Source organism: Ptychodera flava, chromosome 13 (genome assembly GCF_041260155.1).
Source record: "Ptychodera flava strain L36383 chromosome 13, AS_Pfla_20210202, whole genome shotgun sequence".
Lineage (NCBI taxonomy): Eukaryota > Metazoa > Hemichordata > Enteropneusta > Ptychoderidae > Ptychodera > Ptychodera flava.
In genome coordinates, this window is record NC_091940.1 from 34844417 (window position 1) to 34871800 (window position 27384).

Here is a 27384-nt window from a genome sequence, read left to right on the forward strand (position 1 = left end):
TCGCGTATTACCCACAATTCCTGATGTGTTCGATTCGGCGATAAGTTACTCTGCCACAGGTGTCCTGTTTACGTGGTAAATCACCACATACCGCTCCGCAAATCGGAAGTCAGCTCGAAAACCGACACTGTGACGAACGCGCTGAAAATACAAAGTCCATCCTCCGTGCAAAAATGTTTATCGGTTTGAAAACTAATTACTATAAGTTTATAGCAAAACATGAACTGGAAAAATATAATTAGCATTTGAACTACTTTTAAACGGTGTAATTATTCGGGAAGAAACAAGGCTTTGACCTATTGACCTTTAGGCAAATCCCCTCAGAAATTGTCTCCTGATGATGTATTTTCTTGAATTGTGACCCTTCTGCGCTCTAAATTATTTACCAAAGTCGTATATATGAATACTCAAAAGGCAAAACAATAAATAAACACTGAAAAGAGAAAATGACGTTTTTATTTGAATTTGAAGATAACTGTGCGCGTGCTGGAACGAATTCGAACTGCCGCGCGTTACTGTAGCAATACCATAGCTACAGTGCGCGACAGGTAAAAAAGTAGTTTATTGACGTTCCAATGACCTCGGGGTCACATGAATATTAATCTGCCTGTGCCAGAGATACTTATCAGCGTACGTGCGATAAGAACTCTGGTTCCGAGAGTGAGAGTAGCTTACTGCAAGAAGCAGCTGTAGAAGGTGACTCCATCAGGAATCTCTCCGGTGTTGGTAGTCTACTGAGTCAGTTGCGCGTGCTCAGGGTGACCCATGTGGCCGGGGTATGCATATTCATGTGGATATCATGTGCCTCTCTCTCTCTCTCTCTCTCTCTCTCTCTTCTCTCTCTCACATACACACCTTGTGTCCTGTTCAAGAGCATGCATCGAGTTTCTTCCATCATCATGGTGTTTACGCAGCCACAATATTCAAGCATCTTCATTTGAATACATGTTTCTTCGCATGCCTACAATTGGATTGAAAAGACCACGGTAACCAATTTTGGGTGTTTGTCACAACTTGTGTACAAGAGATATTGCGCATTAGGTAACTACGATTTACATCAAACGTGATCCACAGTCTCATAAAACTTCAATTTAGTTGAACTGCCACAGAATTCTAAAGGCAACCTAAGGAGAGCGAGGTCAGCTAACATGTGCATCATTCATCGTTCATTGAAATTGTGCAATTTAATGTGAACGGTTACAACAACGCGAGAAGTTTAAAATATCACAGACTTAAATCAAGGAAAATACCACAGACATAAGGACTGGTCAACACGTGAATATACTACTACCAGCTTGAGTGAGGGATGATATATGATTCTAGTCATTGAACCTATTTTTTCTGTATTGTATTTAATCTTCCTGTATGTCAGCTTTTTAATTTATTTCCCACTTACAGTTTCAGAATATTTGTTTCCGAATAATGATTCATAAGAAGATTCTTCTCTGCAATCACCGTATGGCTTCGGTTGTCGCTTTATTCGATTCTGAAAAGAAGGAGGAGATAAACTATCGAACGAAACTTTTCATGATTATAAGATGATGATTATCGTTGTCATTGCCGTGAAGACAATGTGAGAGTAGTCAATGTGTAGAGTGAAGTGTGTGCGTTCGCACTTCTTGCATGCTATCCGCAAATGAAGCAGTTGGCTTTTGATGTGCGGTAATGAAGCTGCGCGAAATTACAGTCACTTGTGATCGACCGAGTTTCTAACAGTATCCTTGAGTCATTTTGTGGAAAAACTACTCGAACTTTCAAAATTTGCTCCTTTGTTAAGTTTGCGCTCAATATTTGAAGCGACAATCATTTTACGCCATAAAGAGGCAACAGTCTGATCATGAGAGTTACGAACTGTGTAAATTTTGAAAAATATACAGATGAAAATTGGTATTTCTTGAGTCATCTTTGAAGTATAGCAAAACCTCGGAGAAATATTAGCTCCTCAACTCTGTACTTTGCCAGCTCCAGGTCTTACCTCTCTGATTCCAACAGAAGAGATCATACCGGGCAAAATGGTAAAACCTTCAGAAGATGGTATAGACGGGACACCTGGAGTCTTGATAACGACGCGTGCGCCAGAATCACGTCCGTACGTACTTATATATTCATTCTGCTCTGTGTAGAGGGTCATCTTCAGACCTAGAAATTTAAATCGAAATGAGGGTAGGCTATATATATATATATATATATATATATATATATTCGCGTCTGACAAGAAAACTACTGGGGGCAAGTATTTTAAAGGGTTAGTTACAATTTTAAGCGGAAGTGGTGTTGAAGGGTGACATGTGTCTAAGATATCGGAGATAAATTCACCACGTGAGCTGAACCAATCACACATCGCTCCTGGTTTTGTTTACCCTTCAGTCAATATTGCCATGTCACGTCCATAAAGTCTATACATCCAATTTTTTCAGTATCTCAGTAGGTGACGTACGACAAAATCATATGAAGACTTGGAATTTGTGATACAAATAAGCTGTCATGTGAATACGTTTCTTGTTATAATACCCTGGCGGAGTAGCATTTCTCATTCTGAGCAAACTAGTTATACGATTAGAGTTAAAATAGTTGGACGTTTCCTTACCGTAATTGACACCTGCTTTCGTGGTTACAAGTTTTTCTGTGTCAGCGTAGTTGAATTGAAAGCAGTTTCCATACTTTTCATCCTGGTAAACACGGAAATCCCTATTTTGAGAAATGAGATATGCTAACGATAAATGGATAATAGGCAACGATGAGGCCCATAGGGTGAGAGATAAAGTCATATATACTAACGTTTACTCCATACTATAAATCATCAAAAATGCCGAAGTAATTTGCGATTTGAAACCAAAAATCTTCCATTTAAGCCAAAAAAAGAAAAAGAAATGCTTCTGGTCAGCGCGCGCGTCACTTGAACAACAGCGCGTCACCTTTTTTTTTCTATTTGTGGCCGGCGGCTGTAGCTGACACCAAACCAAAATGGCTGAAGAGAAAGAGAAAATTCTTTGGGGGGCATGATCAGTGACTGCATGAACAGTATATATGTGACTATATTGATAAAACTATAAAACTGACCCTCCTCCCTCCCTTGAGGGAAAAAAATAAAAAATAAAAAAAAATAAAATGCGCGTCGCCGCACCATTTTTTTAAAGAAAGGCCTGACCAGAAACATTTCTTTTTTTTGGCCTTACTAATGATTTGTTGAAGAAAGGTTGTAGATACTTTCATAATCAAGAAAAATAAATCAAGGATCAACGCGCAAAGTTTTGGGTAAGTGAAATTCTAAATGCCCCTGTTGACTATGAAGGGGTAATCACATTTGCGAATGTTACAAAAGCATAAGGGTGAAAGGTTATTTTTCCACAGTCTTTGCAATGAGTCCATTCTAAAATTGGACGAGCGAATTATTGAAAAAATAGAGTGTCCGAAAAACTATCTACGAGGCAACACACACACCATGTACCTCACAATCACGCAGCTATAGAGCGCTAACAACTTGTTACCTTTGTAAATCACATTCGTTACCATCAAACTGACATTCAAGGATGAAGTCTTCTATCTGATGACCGAGTGTCTCGACTTCCTCCTGCTTGAGTTTAAGAACTCCTTCCAGGTCGCTGTAATCAGCGGTTTTGCTGTAAGCGATGAAACCATACCAATCTGGAGGGTCTTCGCTGAGAACTCTCCCGAACAGGTGGTCGTCGTAGTAGTTTTCAACAAAATCTTCGAACAGAGAAATGTCGCCTGACAAATGTGAAAATCTCTCCAACAACTTTTGCGGGTCTGGTGTATAACTGGCATTTCGTCCTTGAAAAAAGTAAAAACGGTGGCGGTGAGACAAGATCGGCATTTTGAGGGACTCTAAATTTCATTATCCTCTCTAACCTGATCAACTGTATGTGCGAAGTTATTCCAGTATATGGCAACTTTGACCAAACATTTACAGATCGTGAATGAGATTTTATCGATGAAAGGTTACGTTGTTCGCTGTTTCACTTATCGTGACTCTTTATATTCTGTATGCAATATGTGCATTGACAATACATGTCGAGCTTGACGCAAACTGCGGATCCTGGAGCGGACCAATCACAGTTGTGTGAAATGGACCAATCGGGTTACATTACGTAGTTACTTTAGGACCAATCAGAGTGACGCTGTAATCTTTGTAGCAATTTTCTCATATTGTTTTGGCTACAATTTTCCCGCCTAACGAGCACTGTAAGTTTTAGGAATTCAATCTTTACTTTGGAGAGTTCAGAGTACCAGTGTTGTTTGTCGTTTTCTATGCAATAAAATATGAGGGCCCGTTCTGGTCAAAATTATGTTTTATTAATTTTAGTATGTTAGAATTAATTTTATGTAGATTGGAATTAATTTACTAGCACCTGGAATTAATTGTATCTTTCTTTTAATTAATTTTTATATGCTTTAATTAATATTGTGTAGTCATACCGAATTAATTTTATGTGTTCCAATTAATTATTTCTGCTTATCTTTGCTGTAATTAATTTTATGTAGTCTAGAATTAATTTTGCTAACATTTCAAATTATTTATTTTATGTGCCGGAATTAATTTTATGTAGTCTAGATTTAATATATTAATTCCTTCAATTAATTTTGGGTTCAAAATGTTTTCACGTGCTGCAAGTTGAATGTTTGCTAGAATTAATTTCTACCAGTGTCTTGAATTAATTTTGTGTTCGGTCTAAGTAATTATCTGTGTGTACGCTCGAATTAATTATATGTGTTCGCTCGAATTAATTTTATGTGTTTGCTCGAATTAATTATATGTGTTTGCTCGAATTATTTTCGGCCGATCCCACAGTCCTTTGCGCACACTTTCTTAAATCAATATGGCGGCTCCTGACCCGGAGTGGTATTATTCAGGCGCGCTCTCGAACCGTGATCTGTAAAAATGGATATCAATAAACTGATCACAAAAACTTTTGTGGTGTCTCCTGTCTGAGGGATCTTGTATGTGATTGCCCATAGAGCCAAGCCCAACCAATTTTGTGTTTTCACCCTTTCTATCGGGCTTTGCCAATCATCATGTACTGTAGTGTAGTGCATTGTACTGTAAGCGTACGCAGCATTCAAGGCGAAAATGAAATCTGCTGAACAGATATCTACGAATATGAAAACCAATAAAGAACTTAACAATGACCACCAGGAAATGTCTCCAAGCTTGATTACTGTCAAATGTCCCTAATTATAAATATAGCATTCGGCAGTCACCCCTATCTGTATATAGGCCTATATACAGATAGACACAGAGAAACTGTCGCTATACGCGAAGCCGGCCTGTTTTCTCCTCCGGTATACAGGCCGGCTTCGCGTAGCGACAGTGTAAGCGCTAGAGGTGAAACTGCCGAATGCTATATTTGTAATTAGGGACATTTGACAGTATTCAAGCTTGGAGACATTTCCTGGTGGTCATTGTTATTATAAGTTCTTTATTGGTTTTCATATTCGTAGATATCTGTTCGGCAGATTTCATTTTCGATTGCTGCGTACGCTTACGGTACACTGCACGACACTTCAGTACACGATGATTGGCAAAGCCCGATAGAAAGGGTGAAGGTTCACGTCTGACGTAAACACAAAATTGGTCAGGCTTCGCTCTATGGGCAATCACATACACGATCCCTCAGACAGGAGACACTACAAAAGTTTTTGTGATCACTTTATTGTATGATTTCCATTTTACAGATCACGGTTCGAACGCCTGATAAACCACTCCGGTCGGGAGCCGCCATATTGATTAAGAAAGCGTGCGCAAAGGACTGTGGGATCGGCCGAAAATAATTCGAGCAAACACATATAATTAATTCGAGCAAACACATAAAATTAATTCGAGCGAACACATAAAATTAATTCGAGCGAACACATATCATTAATTCGAGCGTACACACAGATAATTACTTAGACCGAACACAAAATTAATTCAAGACACTGGTAGAAATTAATTCTAGCACACATTCAACTTGCAGCACGTGAAAACATTTTGAACCCAAAATTAATTGAAGGAATTAATATATTAAATCTAGACTACATAAAATTAATTCCGGCACATAAAAACATATAATAATTTGAAATGTTAGCAAAATTAATTCTAGTCTACATGAAATTAATTACAGCAAAGATAAGCAAAATAATTAATTGGAACACATAAAATTATTCGGTATGACTACACAAAATTAATTAAAGCATATAAAAATTAATTAAAAGAAAGATACAATTGATTCGAGGTGCTAGTAAATTAATTCCAGTCTACATAAAATTAATTCTAACATCCTAAAATTTATAAAACATAATTTTGACCAGAACGGGCCCCCATAATAAAACGTCCAGTGTTTTATATGCTTTACTTCTACTGCTGGTGTCCGAGACTCGTGACTGCCATCAAAGAACCTGCTTCTTCACTCCCCACATCACTAAGCATGCAAAGGTAGGTATATTGTTGAGCTCAGAGCAAAATTTGTGCTGTTTGTTGAACGCCTTTTACCCAAGTCATGCAGTGAATGTGTTTGTTCATCATCTTCTGCAATATTATTAGATCCGATAACGGTAATCTTTGTCCATGAAAATTACTAAATGAGCAATTTTAATTGATTTGTCGGATATCTCAGAAAAAGAAGGCACACATAAAATCTGTTCAAATACGGTTCATCCTAATACTTATCTTTAGTTTTAGCTTGAATACATTATTTTATAGCTCAGAAATATTTACAGCTATTGCTAGAGTATTGACAATCTCCGTACCACATATTTCTTCAGATTAATTACCGTCTATTCTACGTAGTCCGTCATTTTTGGCAAGTCCTTGGCGGCTTGCCGTCTCTCCCAAAATACATCCTTACCTCTTGGGCAGTCAATTTCATCACTGGCATCAACGCAATCCACGACTTTATTACAACGCTGAGACCATTCTAATTCAACTTTATCCGCAGAACACAAAAAGGTTGGAGCTGGGAACAGATTGTGTTCAAAGCAAAAAATTCATGTAACGAAACAGTATTGTCAAAATATTCAATGTATAAAATGTAAATGTATAAGTTTTGCTGCCAAATTAAAGGAATGACACAACTCAAAACAATCACGCGAGTACTTTTCAATTTCACACAAGCCAAAAGACCCATCAGAAAGTCTTTTTTTATAGAAAATATATTTATTGTTCTATTTTCACGAAAAGGTCGAGGAATTCTACGTGATTAAACATGATGCCGAACTTCGCACAAGGATTTTTTTTCTTTAGTCGGAAAGCTCCTTTACCGGATTTTTTGGAAAACTGTTGATACCCCCTCCCCAATAAAAACTAACACAGAGATAAAGTTATTACCTTCGGTCGTTATTTCTGGGTAGGATAACAGAATGTCTGTAGTGTCATCACATCCGATCTCATCAGAGCCATCTAAACAGTCAGCCATGCCATCACATTTTACTGCAGGAAACATGGACCAAGGATCATCTTCGCAAGTAAAATGGTCTGTTCCTGTTGATGCGAGAATGAAGCACACGTTGCTACCGATTCAGTCTTATTTACGGAGTGTTCAATATTTTGAAAGGGAGAGGCCCGATCAAGACATGAATTGACCATAAAAGGTTTTGAATGACTAATCCTGAAAGTACAAGATAAAATATCACCTCCACAAAAGTTTAGGACGTTTAGCATGTACACTGTTTAAACTACCAGTACATGGCTGGTGCAGATGCTATCAAATATCACGCTTCATGAAAAAGAAGCCAACACTGTCGTATCGAATGCGAATTTATTGTAAGTTTTTAACACATATTGCTGTATTTTATCCATGGTCACACTAATTTAGACTTTTTTCAAATTCCTTTATGCTGGTTGTTAGACTGAAAGATCCGTCACCCGAGGACGCTCTCTTGGCTCCCCCTCCCCTAAAGAGGGGAGAGCGTAGAGAACGCCCTCGAACGACGGATCTTTCAGTATGGCTGCTCGTATACAAAATGTCAATAAGAGATCTGCATTGAAGAAATCTACTCATGATGGAATAACTTTTATGCAAGGTTATCTCTGTTCGTTTACCCAAGTAACCGGTTACCATGGTTACACACGTGAAACTAACCAAGTAACCATTCGTCACGTTGGAAGGCATAAGTGACCTTGAACTGTATCATTAAGTCCCTCAGATATTAAGTAAAACACGGACATAGTGGACAAAATACACAACAGAATACATAACAGAGAAAAAGGTTACAAAGAAAGAAGTATGGACAACAAGAATGTGCGTCAACAAATTAACTGGTCCAGACTTTGCCTTTTTCTTTCGTTGTGATTTGTTCAAACGTTCGCATTATTACCGATCCTACCTTCACAGTTTTCGTCTTCACTGAATAGGCAATCGGGAAAACCGTCACATTGATAACTCAAGGGATAAATCATACCGTCATCACATATAAACACATCTGAATCTAAAAAGGATTCATACAGACAAACATTTTGAAACAATTAAGAATAGCTTTTAACGTTTATGTCAGAGTCAGATTACACGATTTATGATTGTTGAAAATCACTATGAACTACCCGACTGAAAAATCTACGACAGGATATTTTTGGCATCTCAGGAACGTTGAGCATATCTTACTTTTGTGTGCTCACACAAAGACAGTAAAACGTACCAATAAATTTTCCTAAGGGTGTTAAAGGTAAGCTTTAATATCATACAACTATGCTGTCGTTTTGAAAGACTGCTAGAAATGTATACATTTGACAACTTACCACCCGGGCTAGTTCCAGTGTCGTCATACTTGCCACAGATTGCACTGTCTTCGTCTGTACCGTCATCGCATTGCACTTCACCATCACAAATAATCGAGTTGGAGTAGCAATCCAAGAAATCGCATTCAAACTCACCCGTTGCACAAACTGTTTGGACCGGAAGAGAAAAAGTGGAGAAAGCGAGCAATAATGCAAAATTCAATCTGTGAAAATCCAGTGTTGTGAGCGCATTTTACCCACTGAAATGAATACAACAGTAGCAGTTACTGAAACTCTCTCTCTCTCCCTCTCCCCCTCCCCCTCTCTCTCAGCTCAGATTGTACAGATTGTATCATTAACTCGAAGACGCTGGTGCAGAATGTAGTTGATCTATAAAGTCGTGTGAGGGCGCAACATCAGCAATAAAAAGTTATGTATAGACAGCAGGGAGGGTATTGTCTGTCTCTGTAATTTTCTAACTGCACGCCATGTCTTCGTTACAATGTACATGCTATGTACACAGTAAAATAGATAGATTCTGTTGTCAAGATTTTTTCACTTAGTCCACAGTTACATGTCCTATTTTGTCTATTTTTGTAACGTGTATAACATTGAAATGACCAGCTTCAAGTTTACTCACAGGAACCCCAACCGCCATCACATGAACTTTCATCAGAACCCGTCGCACAATCTTCTTCCCCGTCGCACATCCACGCCACGGGAATGCACAGTCGAATCGCATCACATAGGTATTCACTGCTTGAGCAACCTTGTGCTCCTCCTGTATCTATGGAAGGAATGAACAAAAGACCAGGTGAAGAAGTGGTGCATTATCTGAGGATAGTTGCTGTAAAGTGGACGGAGGAAAACAGTACGTTGATGCACGAGCTTCTTTTCAGGCTAATGTAAGGCAGCTGCCAATGACTTCATAAAAATTAAATTTGATGATTGATTCCTACTTTCCGAAGTAAAATGACAAGCTACAGCTCAAGGCTATACAGAGCGGGTACTGAAAATGCCTTTAAAGTCCGATTGATTATAAATATGAAAGTATTATGTTTACCAATAAATGTTCAAATTAAGTAGAGAAATTCTCAGAAGTGAAGTTGGTGTTCATTACTTGCGATGACCACCATCAGCTATGGTCGACTAGACGTGGTATGGTCGATATGCTAACGTACTTTTCCGGAAACTGAAATATTCATAATGTTAAACATTGTATGGGCATTCGTCAATAGAAGGATGAAGTGAAAAAACACCTAAATATACGTATTACTTCGTCACTTACACTTTGAAAGACAACCTGCCATCAAATGACATTTTTACTTTTAAACATTGAAGATTGCTGCAATCAAATCGCGTCAATATCGAATGTGGACATACAGTCTCACACACCGCCGCAGTAAGTGACATGGACGATGTCTGACAAATTTTACATGGGCTTTCATTGTGGTGTTCGTTACAGTCCTTGTAAGGCGCTGGACAACAAAACATAATCGACAAAAACACAACAGACACAATTGGAACAAATTTAGGATAATTGGATAATAAAGTAATGTCTGTTTAATCTGGATATGTAAGCTAATCTGCTTTTATTTTTACGTTACACACTAGTGTTTATAAGTAATTAGAAATATTGCAACATTCAATTGTAGGGCATCTAAATTATAACACTCTTGAGAAATTTGAATATGAAGATCAATTCTCCCAAATTAGTTCCAATCGTGTTAATAGCAAACAACACTCTGGGCACTGTTTCCATCCATAGCTAAAAGTCTGCACTCTTACCACCAGGAACAACCGTGCCACAGTCGTGCTCGTCAGTCTGGTCAAAGCAATCATTTGCTCCATCACACTTCCAAGACGGTGGGATGCAGTTCCTATCATTATCACACTTGAAGTAATCCTCAGCGCAGTACATCCCAGAGTCATTGCCTGGAATGAATTACACGTGCCGATTTATTTGCAGTTTATACCATCTCACCAGGTTAATCTATGAAGTGCCATGTCCTACATTGTTTGGATTTGATGATCATGTCTTGCTGCTGTATTTATGGGGTTCCCTGTAAGCTATGTAGATAAACGAGTTCCTCACCCACAGAGAAAAAAAAACTTGACTAGTTTTTAGACGTAATGAAATATAACGAAATCAAGTTGGTTTTTAAACGTTTCTGCCACTAGGGAATTTATTGAGATTCAAGTAGAGATTTTTGCTTAACTCAGGGATACACTTATACATACATACATATATATATATATATATATATATATATATATATATATATATATATATATATATATATATATATATATATATATATATATATATAACTGTTTATCACTCAGAACTGAGCAAGAATGTATAAGAGCTCTTTCGGTGGGGCAGAGGCAATAAAAAATCTTTGGGAGTATGTGTCAGCAAGAGTATTGCGCTGACTTACAATTCATCTCGTCACTACTATCAGGACAATCATAATTGCCATCGCACAAATCACTGATGTCAACACAGCGACCACTTGTTGTACACTGAAATTCCTTCTTGTCTTTGCACACTGAAATGTTAATAAAAACAATGATGAGACATTATTTTTTTAATAACGGCACTAGCGGTAAATTCACGCTCAATCCTTATACCTTAGTGACGATCTTGTGATCCTAATAATGAGATCTTCTGCTCCAATGTCTTTCTGTGTGCTTCTATGAGTCAAATGTATGACACCTGCAAACAATACTGCAGAATGATATGCTTAAACCCAACTTTTGGGTTCCGATTATATTCCAGTGCTTTAAAATCAACCGAAAAGGTCCATTTTGATTCTATTGGCGAACAACTTTGTAGAACCCTAGACACCATCAGGACAATTGTTTTAAACTAAATTTTAGTTACTTCAGTATTTTTTATCTTTCTAAGTATGTTTGCGTTAGCATGACGTAACACGGAATGTTGCCACAAAGCACTGGTCTCTGCGTTTTGAGCAGTAATACCTTGTATATGTTACAAATACAAATATAGACATTCATTTATTCGTTGACAGTAGATACAACCCATCAGCGACTGTCGATAATGTGAATCCTATAAGGGTAACGATGAAAAGAAATTTCCCTCGTTGAGGATTACAGCATGAGGTAATACACGACACATGTCAGAAACAGAACGTTTCACCTTTTGCTACAACTCTTCCACAGGAAGCCTTAAACAAGTCTCTTTCATAATAAGATTAATAATCAGGGATCATCGTAGGAGAAGAGAATATTCGACTTTCACGGAGAGAAGTCTGTAAAAACGTCATTCAGGCTTCAAATGAGTCCAACTGAGAAGAAATCAATCAAAGCTTTGGAAATTGAGGGTACGAAAAACTGACCCGAAGCGCATTCTACGATTTGGGAAAAGGCCAAAGCTGTAAGCAGCGAATCTTAATTTTCACAAGTTCAGTTGGATTTCGAAAATACCAGGTTTACTATACTCACCGCACTGATTTTCATCTTCACCGTCGTAGCAATCCACAACTCGATCGCATCTATACTCCAAATCTATGCACACACCCATATCACTGCCGCTCATACATTTCATCTTACCATTGCTGCAGTTGCCTGTCAGTGTTGGCAATATTTTATACTTAGATAACATCACAGCATATGGACTTGTATGGACTAAGTTGACTTATGTCGTACAACAAAGTAATTTCAAACAATTTCTCACCATTACGGTTCTCAGTTTTATGCAAAAGACTTTGATAAGAGCAAGAGTTAGATTATGTTGTCATGATGACCAGAAAACTACACGTATGAAGTCTGCGTAACAGAGCAACTTTGACAAATTTCATCAAAATCGGATAAATAAACAAAGCCTATTGAGTTAATCAAACTAAAAACTGTTATTTTAAATTGAGATTTTCTCTTACTTGTATTTCACAGTCTAAGTTAACACATGAGGCATAAAGCTTTCACGCACCTGGAAACAATGTTTTTAACAGCCAATCTTTGCTCAAATTTTCCTAAAACATTATGCCACCTTTTTATAACCATTAATGAAAAGAATGAACCATGCGAAGTTTGGAATAAAAGAAACAAATTATCTAAAATTTACCGATATCTGATATTTAAAAGGGCCGCCGGATCCTGAGTTAACTGTTCGAGGTAAACTGTTTTCGATTTTCACAAAACAAGACAGCGGAAATTTCATTGTCTCCGCAGGCTTTGTAATGACTCAATACTGGCAGCAGACGGGAGAAGTAGTTATAATTTTGAGTTACTCCAACACCGTCCCCGGGGAACATTTTACCTTTCTGTCGCCGCTTTAACTTTGATACTGAAGCTAACGATACCTGAACAGAATATTAAAGTGGACTGAGTCGACTGTGTGAGCGGTGGGACCTTTTTGTTAGTGTATGTGTTTGTTGTTGCTATGGGTGTATATAAGAAAATATTAAATTTAAAGTTGACCTGAAGCACGTATAGATTTCAACAATGGACAGTATTGCGCGATATAGACACCTGAAGGTAAAATTAGTGTATAATTTATTGCCGAAAATGAGATCATCACCTAACCATTGATTGCTCTTGGTTACAACCTCGCGTGACTTATCGTTTCGCAAAGTAATCTTCGTTGTCTAGGAAAAGGTGAAGGACTATAAAATGTATTGGAGAGTGTTCCATGATAACGTTTTGTAGCTGAATGCCTCTTGCTATATAATTAGTGTCGAAATGACCGATGGGTTAGCAGATTCATGGCTGGTAGACAGTGCTATTAAATTGTAAATGTTTCCGAACTATGGCATGACAGTAACAGGATTGTTACGCATTTTATACCATTACTAATTTCCTTATGTAGCAATTGAAATTACTTTAGGCGAGCGGCAGACTCACCTATTTTTTACACTAATGTACCCACCTCATATACAGCCAAATCATACATCATTTGAAAGCTTGTTATCTTTACTTCACGAAATTGACAATAAGGAGCTGCCAAATAGGACCATAATCCCGTAATTTGCATAATTCACATGGGTAACCAATTAGCATAAATGCGATATAAAATTAGAAAAATTCATTGTTAAATACTCTAAACATACTTTTTAACTATCGAATGATAAATCAAATGGAAGGTATTTGCATGTTAAAGACAAAATTGATATAGAAAACAATATTTTTCCCTTTGAAATAACGGTATTTTCAAAATGTGTAAACATCCAGCCACATCATATAGTCACAACATACGTCATTTGAAAGCTTATGATCTTTATTTCAAGAAAATTGACGATGTGGAGCTGCCAAGTTGGGCCATAGGCCCAAATTTGCATAATTCACACGGGCACCCAATTTGCATAAATCCGATATAAAATTAGAAAATTCATTTAAGTACTCTTAACATACTTTTAAACTGTCGAGTGGTCATCAAATGAAAGGTATTTACATGTGTAACACAAACTTGATATCCAATGAGATATTAAGAGTGATTTTACTAAACAATTTTCATGTTTATATTTGAAACAATATTTTCCCCTTTTGAATAACGGTATTCTAAAAATTTGTAAACATACGGCCACATCATACAGCCACATCATACATCATTTGAAAGCTTATTATCTCTTCTTAAAGAAAATTAACGTTGTGGAGCTGCCAAGTAAGACAATAGTCCCCTCTCATTTGCATAATTCACACGGGTACCCAATTTGCATAAATCCGATATAAAAATTAAAAATCCATTGTAAAGTACTCGAAACATACTTTTAAACTATCGAGTAACAATTCATTGACTGTTTTCTCAAACAAATCGTGAAGAAACAACAAACGTACATCAAAGATACAACAGATTTTATACGAAACACTGAAACAACCTAGTTCCGGCCAGTGCGCCATTCGAAAGCTCTTCTCTAGAAACCATATATTTAGAACTATAAAGGTCATCAAGGGAACAAAGAGAACATTCTTGACATCAGAATACATACAAAACCAACTGATGCATTCCAGTTCTTACACAGAAACTCATGGCACCAACAGCAACATTCAAGGACCTTGTTAAAGGCGAAACATTAACATTATGCACAAAACTGGAAGGTTAAAATATTTCATCAAATAGGCCCTAAACATTTTAATCTTTAAAATTTTGGGAATAAAATCAATATTCCATTCAGTCCCACATTTTTTCATTTCTTTACTGTTTAAAATTTTACTTAAGATGAGAAAATTGTAAGATTAGGATGTGAAAATTTTGAAAATTAAGCACGGTGACCCAATCATTTTTCTTTAATATTTGATTATTCTAATATGCCAGAATTCAAAAATTTCTGATGACTGTCAAGTCTCCTGGTCTTCTATGTGTTGTTTTCTGACCTGATATCTAGTGTACAAGTGTGTTTCACTGTCATGAGCATCGTATGACCCGAACTCTTCTTCACCTACTTCAAAGTCAAAGCTACAGTATCTCTGTCACTTCTGGTATGCAGTGAGAGTGACACTACAAGTAGGCAGTAGCAGGGCGGTAGCTGTATCAACTTTGTATTTTGACAATCTTTTTTTCAGTTCGCACAACTGCTTCTTGTTCTATATCTTACAGCATGTTGAACTGTCCAGTATTCAGGCTGTATATGTGTACTGTGCATTTACATCATTGACCAATGAGTTTTAGTGTGGACTCTAATTCAATTAACACCAATATTTATATGCACATGTTTTTGTCGACAAACTGAATATTGTGCGTTTCAGCATGCTGCACGGACACAGCAAGAAACTGTATCTGATATATTTCATAGAAATATTGAAGAAAGTGTCAAAAGTTGTAGCTTCTGCCCCGTTACTAGGCCTGCTTATTTGGTTTTCGAAATGTATACATTTTAAGGGTTTTTTCCGAGATAAAAGCGATGAAATGCAACTAAATGGCTTTAAATCTTGTAACTTATTACTTACTAAAGGAAAATTAGATGCCATTCAAATGTTATTCAATTTCATTGAATGAATTATCATTGAATTTATCAAACTTTGGAATTGGAAAAAGCAAAAACGAACCAAAACATTTTCAGTTTCCCTCCACAGGCAGAGCAAACCTTTAAGTCCCCCTCATTCCCCCCCCCCAAAAAAAAATCAAATCTACCCTGAATTTCTCCACCTCCACCGTTATTTGTTAACGCAGCCTAATCGCATACAAAAGAAATAGAAATATAAGCGTTACACTTATATATGCTAAACTTCACGAAACCTACAATAGCTTGAACTCCCATTTACATGGGCGTACATAAACACAACCAGACCGAACCATAGACATTCTAGCAACCCTACTTGAAGAACAAACTGACCTTCAGTGGAACAAATGGTAAAACATGCAATCAGTCAATCAGTCCACATGTTTCACCGACCCAAGTTCCATGGTCAATTGTCAGCAGTTCTGATAATATCACTGATATGTTAGACACATGGAATAAGTCATTTTTAGGTGTTGTGAACAAACATGCACCAATCAAAGAAAAACGTGTAAAATATCCAAAAATTCCAGAATGGTGGAATGAGGATATTGAACTCTCAATCAAGATTAGAGATAATCACAAACAAAATAAATCATTTGAATTACACAAGGAATGGAGAAATAAAGTCACAGGTTTAATCAGGGCAGCTAAACGTGATTTTTACAATAGTATGTTGAATAATTGCTCAAACGATTTTTGGAAAGTTTTCAAACATCTCGTTCCACGCTCACAATCACAGAATCCTACATTTCTTATCAGAGAAGGTAATGAAATTTCTGACAATAAAGACATTGCTGACACTTTTAACAACTTTTTCACAAATGTAGCTTCAGAATACATAAAACAAGCAAACAACAACGATGACCTTCTCAACAAATTGACAAATTTTATAACAAAACACCTTCCGGATGATGCAAAATTCAATATACCATTGCTAAAAGATTCAGACATTTTGAAATATCTTATGAATTTAAATTGTAACAAATCCACTGGTTTAGACGGCATCAGTTCAAGATTTTTGAAAATTGGCGCAGGTCAAATCACACCGAGTCTCACAGCTCTTTTTAATTATGTAATCACAACAAGTACTTTTCCAAGTCAATGGAAGTCCGCTAAAGTAACTCCTCTGTTAAAAAAGGGTATCAAAGATAACATCTCAAACTACAGACCTATTTCAGTCCTTCCTGTTCTGTCAAAATTGTTAGAAAGACATGTACATAGTCATTTTTACAATTTTCTTTCATTTCACAATATACTGTCAGATAAACAATCCGGTTTTCGTACGTTTCACTCTTGTCAAACAGCTTTGACTAACATTACCAACTCATGGTATCAGGCAATCGATAGTGGAAATCTAATAGGGGTTTTACTCGTTGATTTTAGAAAAGCCTTTGACCTAGTTCATCATGGTACTTTACTTAAGAAACTCAGACTTTATGATTGTTCAGAGCAGACAATGGGCTTTTTCACTTCATACCTCGCAAACAGAGCTCAGTTGGTGTCCTTTAATGGAACCCTGAGTGATTCTCTTCCTGTCAGTACAGGTGTACCGTAGGGATCTATTTTAGGGCCCCTGTTGTTCCTACTTTTTATAAATGACCTCCCTCTGGCTTCTGAAAATTCTGATATGTATATGTATGCTGATGACACAGCAGCTCAGGTGATCAGTCCCAAAATCAACGAAATTGAAACCAAGCTGAGCAGAGATATGAATCTGATCACACGCTGGTGCGATCAAAATAGCATGTGTGTTAATTCACAGGAAACTAAGGTTATTGTCATTGGTACAACGCAGAAAAAGCCAGAACGAAAAATCACATCAATGTTATGTGTGGCAATGATCAGCTCGATTGTGTAACCCATGAAATATTGTTGGGTGTAACCATTGACGACACCCTAAATTAGGAAAAGCAAGTATATTCAGTTTGTAGTAAGGTAGCCTTTAAATTGCTGCATCTGAAACGTATTCGTCCCTTTTTAACTCAGAGAGCTAAGATGATATTTTACAATTGTTTTATATTACCCCATTTTGACTATTGTTCTAACATATGGGGTCATTGTTCCAACAAACTTTTACTTCGTGTTGAAAGACTACAGAAAGCTGTAGCCAGAGTACTTTTAGACTCAGATTTTAGCACTCCTAGTCGTAATTTATTCGACGTTTTAAACTGGTTACCATTTAGAGAAAGGATTGTTTTTAATGAATCAGTCTTGATGTACAAAGTCCAAAATAATTTGGCTCCTAAATATTTGAATGTTTTTAGAAGTGTCCAGAACGTCCACAGTCGTAGTACAAGATCTGTAGACAGAAATGACTTGTATATTCCAAGACACAGAACTCAAATTTTTAAGAGGAGTTTTACGTATAGCGGTGTAAAAATATGGAATAGTTTACCAGCAGATGTCAAATTTTGCTCTACTCTTCACTCTTTAAAACGAAATGTAAGTCTCATCTTTTGGGCAAAATGTAATTTTTAAGCCATTTTTGGCGTTTTTTATATTTTGTCGTCTGTTTCTTGCTGTCTTAATGTTTTGTTTTTCTCTGTTCAGTTTTTTATATTTTTAATGTACATATTGTATATTTCTTGCATCTCGACACTGTGTTAGAAGAGCCTTCGGCTCAACAGTTTATCGAGTTTAAATAAAGTCTAATAATAAATAATAATAAATGAATGTTAAGCAATTGACGAAGAAAAATCTGTCCTCGAAAGGAAACATCAAAGGATCGCCGTTTCACATTAGTCTTTCCACTCCAGTGCGGGTTTAGGGCAGCACACGTAGATTAGGGTACGTCTCGCCATGGCAAATCAACACTTTACACAAAACAGCCAAATATAATAAACACTGACAATGTACACAATATCATACACAAGACGCAAACGAATGAGATATGCACGCTGAGTGAAGTTGCTTTCTCTTATTAAATGTCACCAATTGTATTTGCTGTCAAATTAATCTTCCTTGCGCAGACATTTGTTCCTACCAAGGCAGCGATAACTGTGGCAACCCTTTTACTCATGACAATACTGGTGAAGAAGAGGATGATGAATTTGTAGAATTGCTAGATTTACTATTGCCATGAATTAAATGGATAATGAATCATGCCATTACTTTGATAGCAGCTTACGCTGACACATTCTTTCGATAACAGAGTAACTTTTTCACAACTATAAAAGTGTGGGTCATGTGGATCATTCTTTATGTTCGTACTTGAAAGTAATTGGTGATATTTTCCAAACATATCTTTATGTAAAAATGTTAGGGTTCAAATAATTTACCATATATGTTAAAATCAATATTAATATATTTATATTGTACATTCCTGTTACCATGGTTACGACATTACAAGAAGTTGATGGTATTGTTGAGTGTCATTAAAAGGTTTTCATATGCTGTGTATGGGTTTATTATACTCCTAAAATAAGGCTTGTTCGGAGAAATAGCCTCTGACCAATAAAAACCAGACATTGGTATCGGATAATATTGCAAACAAGAAGAGGTGATCGTATGTTTTAAAACACATTCAACCAAAAAACCTGTTTGTCCTGCAAGTTCTAAGGCTTTGCATATCATAGTGTTTGTGGTCCAATTGATAATGCTGTTAAATTTTAAACTACCGTTATCCAAAGGGGAAAATATTTTTAATATAAATAAGAAAAATGTAAAATCACTTTCAAATATCTCTTTGGATATCAATTTTATTATTAACATGCAAATAACTTTCATTTGATGTATCACTCGATAGACTATGTTTAGAGTACTTCAATGAATTTTCTAATTTTATATACATAATTTATATACATAATAGTAGAGGTAATAAGCTTTCAAATTACGTATGATGTGGCTATATGTGAGGTGGGTATATTAAACTCCTACAATAAGGCCTTTTTGTTGACTTGCCGCTCGCCTACTACACGTTGTCTGATGACATAAATTCATTTCTGTCCATTTTGTTGATAATTTAAAGAATTACATACAGTTTCCTCTTGAATGGAATTATCACTGAGATATCGCCAAAAGTCCCCGTATTGCAGAAAATTCACTAGTTTGTGACCGTTACTCATGATACTCGGAGGATGAAAAAAGAAAAGATTTGTTGTAACAGCTGACTTCTACAAGTAAATTTAAAGGAGCAGTTATATGCATCCACAGCTGTACAACAATTTTGACAGAGACGATTCTGATGCTTTGACACAGCTGATAAGAATGGATATTTATATGGAACATCAATCTATCTTTAAATGTGCCCTGTGCTCTTGACACATTGAAACGAATCTGACGGAATGGCTTACCGTATGTACATCCCATTTCATCACTTCTATCTCGACAATTATCATAGCCGTCACATCGCAGATAACTCTTGATGCAACCGGAATTCATGCAACGGAAATCTCCCTCCAGACAATCGGATGCTGAGAAAGGAAAAAAAGAAAACACCATGAGAACTTTCAATTTCTGTGGTTTGATTTGTGTAACTGTGATCTATTGTTATTTTAATAACACCTTAGATCGTCAAATGACACTTAAAAATAAAAAATTATGGCAAAAGGTGCGTTCAGCCCAATCTCGAGTTTGCAGGTGTTACCTTAAAAAGGATAAACGCGGACGTCTATCTGAGAGGACCACTGAACAACTACGGCGAAATAATGTTGGACAAAGCGACATACGAATGACCAAAAAGGCATTTCCCGAGGCTTTGATGACAGAGCGAGTCTTCCATTACGCCCTTGAAATCATCGACTTTTAAATCCTGCAAATGATATCTTGAGTGTACAACCACTTAAAACTACATGCGAAAACGCGTTGTTGTAGATGGCCTTCTAAAACCGTAGTAAGCTTGAAATTTCCTGTTTGTTGTACAGACACATTGCAGAAGGACGATATACCAAGACTGAACACACCGTATATCGATCAGGAATTATTTACAGGGAGAAGGTAAACTTATGATAGTTTTTACAAGAATGATAAGAAAATACAGCCGGTTTGGTTGTAATGCTTCGGAGAAGCAAATACACTATACTGCGTTGCAGAATTGCATCTTTGTTCAGTTTTTGCCTTGGGTCTAGTAATTAAAACGCCCATCAGAGCAAAACGAATTCATTATATGTCAATTCTTGCCCACATGGTTGATGATGATTGTAATATTCATCAGAAAATGAAAACGATAAATTTAAATTTTTAATTTCCAGTTTCGTTGGTTCACATAAAAAATTGTATTCCTCGTGTCCTTTTCTGTCATGGTCACTGGAGTTAATTATGACTTTGATAACAATCACCCATTGCAACGAGTTACTTCTCGACACTGTCACAACCTCAATACAGCGCACAGCTTATTGCGATCTGCGCAATGCATGTAGAAATTTTGACACAATGTGGCACAAAAAACAAACAACTGTTTTTAAGATAAAATAGGGTTTAAATTTAGAAGATTTAATGAGATCATGCACTGAGTAAGAGTGACCTTGGAAAATCATACAGTTTACATTTCGCTCAGAATTGTATAAGGGATGTTGGGATGTTAATTCATCTTTAAGTTCAAGACTTGAGGGTTTGAGTTTACGTAAGGAAATAAGCACATCGACACTGAAACAATTGAACTTTGACTAGAACGTTTCTAGAAGAAACTTTCAACCACCCTCCAAAAATAAAAATCCGGTGTCATCGTATATAAAAGACAAATTTCTTTCGGTTGTGATTTTATTAGGGCCACAGATGTTAAAACTATTAATGTGGCTCCAAATAGACATATCCTATAGACTTCCTCGCAAGGAGCTGAGATCTGAGATTTGTCTTAACTGGCACTTACAAAGCACAGTATACACCACCCTTCATGTGCATATTAAAAATTTCTTCTACGCGGCCCCCGTGCACATTCATGATAAATTAAACATGTGACCCTAAATGTTATTAATTTCTCAACTGTGAAATGGAGAAATAATTCAGATCAATTTGCAGATTAAGGTTACGGAGGAAGACAGGGTTTCACAATTTTTTCAATTATAAACCTTATCCTACAGACAATATCACTTTCCCATCTAGAACCTAGAATTAACCCACTTGACTTGGTCTGTTACAGCAGCTTTAGCATGCACATCATGCTTACATTCTCAAGGGTCTTCAAATATTCATTTTCGTTGTTAAAATGCATCATATGGGACATTTACCAATTCGGCCTGATGGTGAAAAATGAGCTTGGTGGGATAAAGGTTAAGAAAGAACCCAAATCTTTAGTGTGGCACAAAATACAACCGAGCATAGGAAAGATTGACATCAAATTATGATGAGAAAGCATCTAGAAACATGTGCCCTTGTAGTCAGATGCGCTCTCGCAGAAGTTTGGAGCTATCCTTTTGGCTTGAATTCCAAATTGTTGTCCATGGGGTAGGAAAACACCGCAATATCAAAAAAGTAACCAAGGAAGAGAAAGCCGAAGCACATGCTTTGAATGGTGCTAGCCAGGACTGCTGAATCCTGCCACCCACAATGCTTAGATACTCGATTAGCAGTAAGATAAAGTATAATAATATTCCATTTGCAGCTTTTACAGATGACAAATAGGCCTCTTATTTGTAGCGATCACGCTATTTACAGATAATGCAAGTGGACTGAGGAAAAGAGGATGGCGTGAAGTCAAATGCCATGCAGATGAAATTGTAACGTAACACTTTAATTCGTTGAGATGTTTAGACCGTGTAGGGAACCAAAAATAAGTCTTTTTTAGTTTCTTCAACGAAATAACAGGAAAATACTTGGCGCATAATACATTGAGTCTGAGGTTAAATGCGCCTCGGGGACAGATATTTGGACTCAGACTTTTACAATCTTCTCTGATCTACCACTAGTAGGGTTCGCTTTTAAGCTCTTGGAGTAAGAAACGCTTTTACCGTCTCATTTTTCCAAAATCGAAAATTCAATTTTCCCTCATAAAGTTGCACGGGGATGGTGGCCATTTTGAGCTATAAATATCCGTAATTGTTAGGTAATTTGTTTTTCCAGAGCCAAATTTGCACGGTGACCCCTGGTATTTATTACTGATTTGGTAAGAGAATGCTTGAAAATCTCATTGAGAAAAGTTTGAGTAAAGGTTTAATTAAGTGTTTCATTTTCGAGCGCATGCTACAAATTGTATTCATAAGAATGATATTAAAATGGCAGCGCTGGCATTTTAATTTCGAGCTCGATTTAGCTTTGTTCGCCTCGTGTGAAACTGATCTGTCAGAACAAACATACAGAGGTAGAAACAGACACATACAGACAGTCTGCAACAGAGATACAAAGAGAGAGGCAGAGAGACAAAGAGAGATATAGACAGAGAGTGTGTAAAAGACTTGGAGAGTCAGCGATAGAGCCCAGAGAAGCAAAAACGATTCCTTCACAATACCTTACCGAAATATGGCCTGACTATTTCTGTATCGACGGCGAGAAGTTCTCGATGCGGTGAATCTGCAACAGCTGATTTTCGAAGCTTGTTTGTGTTGCATATCGACACGGATGGAAACATCAGACTCGGTGCTGTAACCACTTCGATCTAAAATACATATTCATAAAAGTGATGGGTCATAAACGTTTCGCATACATATTTTTGGCAACATCGTTGGATGTAGAGATAGGATCGTTTGTGAAAAAGCAGTGATGTGTTTCTTGTGGCTTTGTTCGTGAGTAAGAAGCAATGCTACATGTGTTTAGAATATCGCTTTCAATCGATTATGTCAAAATGCAACCTAAATTTTCACTAGGCACTTTCCGGGACTACCCTGACGTGCACATTTAACATGCTAAAATTCATCGACTTTCAAAATACATCTCTTCCAATGAATAGTTGAAAGTTATGACTGGGCATTGTGAAAGCATGATAATAAGAAATTTTAATGAGCGCGATTAGGACCGAGTACAAATTTGCTTTCAAATGAAGCTGTGACGTAACAATTGAACTTATTGGGAAGTTTACAGATTGGAAACCAGAAATTAAGTTTTTGGAGTTTCTTCAACGACATTAATGGAAAAAGTACAATAAAATTTATTCTCATGGATTAGCCTTACCCTAACAGTAACATCTCTCAGCAAGTACTGCTTTATCAACCGGTAACCCTGCCACATGGATACACTCATTGCGGTGAAAAATATGATGCCCCAGAACAATGTCAGGATAAAATGCCGATCTTCAAAGATTCTCGGCAGTCCGTGCGCCGTTGTGCTGCCGATGAAATCCTTGATGACTTTTCTGTGCGTCTTCAATGCTTTATTGGCGTCACTTTTCTTCTCATCATGGTGGTGCCTGTCACTAGCACTTGACTTGGTCGCCCAGAACTGATCGGAAACATGTCGTACAGCTGCCGGCTCGTCGTCAAGGTTTACCAGCATGGTACCGTCGGGAGAACGATGCATCTTAATGCGTGGTCCCTCAATTGATGAACGGCATGGAAAGAGCCAAATTTATGGCCAAAAATCTTAGTTGCAATCAAACTATTCTATACTTTGTATTTGCGTCCCATTTTGCTCCGCATTTTGTACAGGATCAGTTGAAAGACGGACTTAATAATATAGAATAGCTCGACGCTAGGTCACTAACCAATTCTTAATAAGAAGTCATGCCTTTACGACAACTCGGAAGAGGCCTGAATGTCATCAAACTAGATAATCAAATGGCATTGTTGCGCCTGGCTGTATGAGATGATTCATTAATTATATATTTCATTCGATGCGTATCGTATTATGTTTGTTCGACCAACCAGAATGACCTAAAATATCAGTATTACATACGGGTGACATCGTGACAATGGAAATACGATACAAGTTTCAACTACCCGCTGCAAGTAAATAAGTTCTTTGCTCAAACTACTTGCAACTACTTTGTGTCACAAGTTCTCTCAGAAGCATTGGGTCCACTTAAAATCATCAAAAAGTCAAGTTCCACTTTTCCTGTCCTTGAGGAGACTTTTAATATTAAAGTTTCTTCATAATAATACATGTATTGTGGGAGATTCCAACGTGTTACTGAATCCGCTTATACATAAGAAGGGAGTTGCCAAAGAAAAAAAGACAAACCAAGAAATGGAACCCACCTCTTAAAATTTAAGTTTACACCTTCTAGATATATTCAGACATTGTAATCCCAAGTCCATCAAATGCAAGAAAGTTTCACAAGGACAGAGTACTTGTAATCTCACATAGCGCAGTAACAAACAGAAACGAGATCTCCCAAGAAGTATATCATCTTCCAAACACAAAACAAGCTCAGGTATGTGATGATTTATATTGAAAATACTTCCAATCGTTTTTTTGACAAAAAGCATATAATTTAGTCTCACATATTTGTTGAACATGTTGCAGAAAAAACGAGAGGAAAGAAAAAAGCAATTTTTACATGAATCACAGACTAGTCTTTGTTAAATTAATGTACCATATAGTGTTTGCCACTTCACTTATCTTCTCGGCAAAAATCGCACAATTGTGTTTGACCCAATTTTAAATGTTCGACTTTACTTTTAGCCCAATTACAAAGTAAGGTGACATCCTTTCCTGCAGCTCTTGGTACCTTTAACGCAGTTAGCAGGCATGGGACTACATCCTTAAAACTAGACATTTAGGCGTTAACAATTCTAAAATCGAGAGAGGGACATATGTCCAAGCCGACAACCTGTATTGAAGGAATTTACGTCGGTGGAAGTCTGAAGAGACACGTTTTGATCTGTTGAGCTTTACTTACGAGTGAAGTTTACCATATTAGTAATAGTAGTATTTGCTCATAAACTGGATAAATGTCAATATGACAAGTAAATTATTACACCTCTTTAGGGTCTGAATATAGCATAATTTGGTGAAATGTTTCAATATTCACTTTGTTGAAACACATCGGTCATTGACAAACGTTTTTCTTCAATGTGCAGAACGACCTGGAACACTACATCTTAGATGTATCGGCGTTTAGATTTATCTAACCACTCATGGAAAACAAAGCTGTGCATAGACATACATAAAACGTTATCGTATCTGTATTCAACTTTTGACTTTTCCAAATCACGTCCAGTTACCTCACGACGTTGTCGTCACTTAAAGGTCCAGGGAAATTTATGGAGTTCGAGCAGAATTTCAAAATATGGGAAATACGGTATATCCTTCTACAGGCTGAGGGCGCGTTTCGTTGTGAGAACCATACGTTTACTACAAACACGATTGGAACTAATTTGGGATAATTGGATGGTGAAGTAATGTCCGGTTAATCTGCAAATGGAATCTCATCTGCTTTTCTTTTTAAGTTACACACTTGCTTTTATGAGTAATTTGTAACATTACAACTTTCAGCTATAGGGTAGCTAACACATTTGAGAAATTTGAAAAATATGAAGATCCAATTATCCCAAATTAGTTCAAATCGTGTTTACATCTATATAGGGAGAAATTATTGTTGATGCTGAATGTTACATGCAGAAAGGGGCCAGGATAAACTGAGGAGTGGACCATTTGATTTTTGGGAGGCAGCTAGAGGATTTTCGAAAAGAACAAATTGTTGCTGGTCATTAATAGGAAAAGGGGCCAGGATAAACTAAGGAATAGAGGAATTTGTCCCCAGTGAGGCAGGACAAACAATGCTTCAAAGAAGGTTGTGACTTTTTTACCATGCATCTGAATACAGAAGACTGTCTTCAGTAGTCTATGGAGCTGCCGCCCATGGTGGCAGATTATGATCAAACTTCTACAGATAGTTTGGTAATTAAATTTATTGCACACGACATATGGCATGAATGGGCAAGTGGAAATATACAATCAGACACCTGAGTATGCATGTACTTATATTTAGTTTATTTGCAAGTTGTTCACAAAAGCATTACTGCCAAGTGTGGGATAATACATTGTCAATGTTTTTCAAGTATCAGTTTGATATGTTTATGTATGCTAAAGTTTAACATTTTCTCTTGAACCGCACTGGTAACTCCAATGGGATATATGTTGTATGTCATTCGATAAAATGTTTCATAAAGAAAAGAACTTTCACATCTGCAACTAAAATCTCAGAAAATAATTTTGTTTTGTGATATTCATTGCATATGTAATAGCATTAACTCCAGTCTTCTGTCACACATGTTGACATTGACTTGAGTTTTTAATACATGGTGGAAATTGTAAAAGATATGACACACCTGACAACCTGCATATATTACTCTGTATCATAGAAACACATCTTAACAAAGTTAACATAGTGCATAATACAACACTGGTGAAACCTGAAGGCAATGAAAGAACAATAACATTCATAAATCAATACCCCTTACCATAAAGTAGAGCTTTATATGAAAGTGAATCTTGCCTAACCCAAAGACATTTTACATGTTTTTTTGAGTAAATGTTTTAAGAATAAATACACAATACATAAACCTTTGTTGAACTCGAAACAATTTTAAAAACTTTCTTTAAACTTAAAAAAAGCTAACTGTATCTCATAAAAAATTAAAAACGGGGACTTTGTCCCTTTAAAACTATTGCTTAGCAATTTTCTACAAACGTTTTATAAAAGAGCTAATTTCTTGGTGTGCTTGGTATCTAACAGCAAACTTCAAGCAATCAGTTAAGCATTTTCTGCAGAATATGTTTCGTTTATTTCTGAAAAACTATCTTAAAATCGACACAACTAAATTTGTCACAAATTACAAGTTATAGTATTTGAATTTCAACATTTTCTAGGAACAGCAAAGTGAATTACATAATTTGCAATTAGGA

At 36.7% G+C, this 27384-nt stretch overlaps 1 protein-coding gene across 1 annotated transcript in view; it reads right to left on the reverse strand.

Moving 5' to 3' along the window:
* The window catches only part of LOC139148270 (uncharacterized), a 32087-nt gene extending 7797 nt beyond the window's left edge, over positions 1–24290 (reverse strand). Inside the window, exons 1-16 of the mRNA XM_070719620.1 lie at positions 23710–24290; positions 23056–23197; positions 19962–20081; positions 12179–12301; positions 11152–11262; positions 10499–10645; positions 9351–9497; positions 8732–8878; positions 8323–8424; positions 7325–7477; positions 6846–6953; positions 3489–3792; positions 2588–2688; positions 1976–2139; positions 1397–1486; positions 856–961 (exon numbers count right to left, since the gene is read on the reverse strand). Coding sequence (XP_070575721.1) covers positions 856–961; positions 1397–1486; positions 1976–2139; positions 2588–2688; positions 3489–3792; positions 6846–6953; positions 7325–7477; positions 8323–8424; positions 8732–8878; positions 9351–9497; positions 10499–10645; positions 11152–11262; positions 12179–12301; positions 19962–20081; positions 23056–23197; positions 23710–24054 — 2410 coding nt within the window. The 5' untranslated portion in view covers positions 24055–24290. The remainder of the gene's footprint in view (positions 1–855; positions 962–1396; positions 1487–1975; positions 2140–2587; positions 2689–3488; positions 3793–6845; positions 6954–7324; positions 7478–8322; positions 8425–8731; positions 8879–9350; positions 9498–10498; positions 10646–11151; positions 11263–12178; positions 12302–19961; positions 20082–23055; positions 23198–23709) is intronic.
* Positions 24291–27384: the final 3094 nt, after the last annotated feature.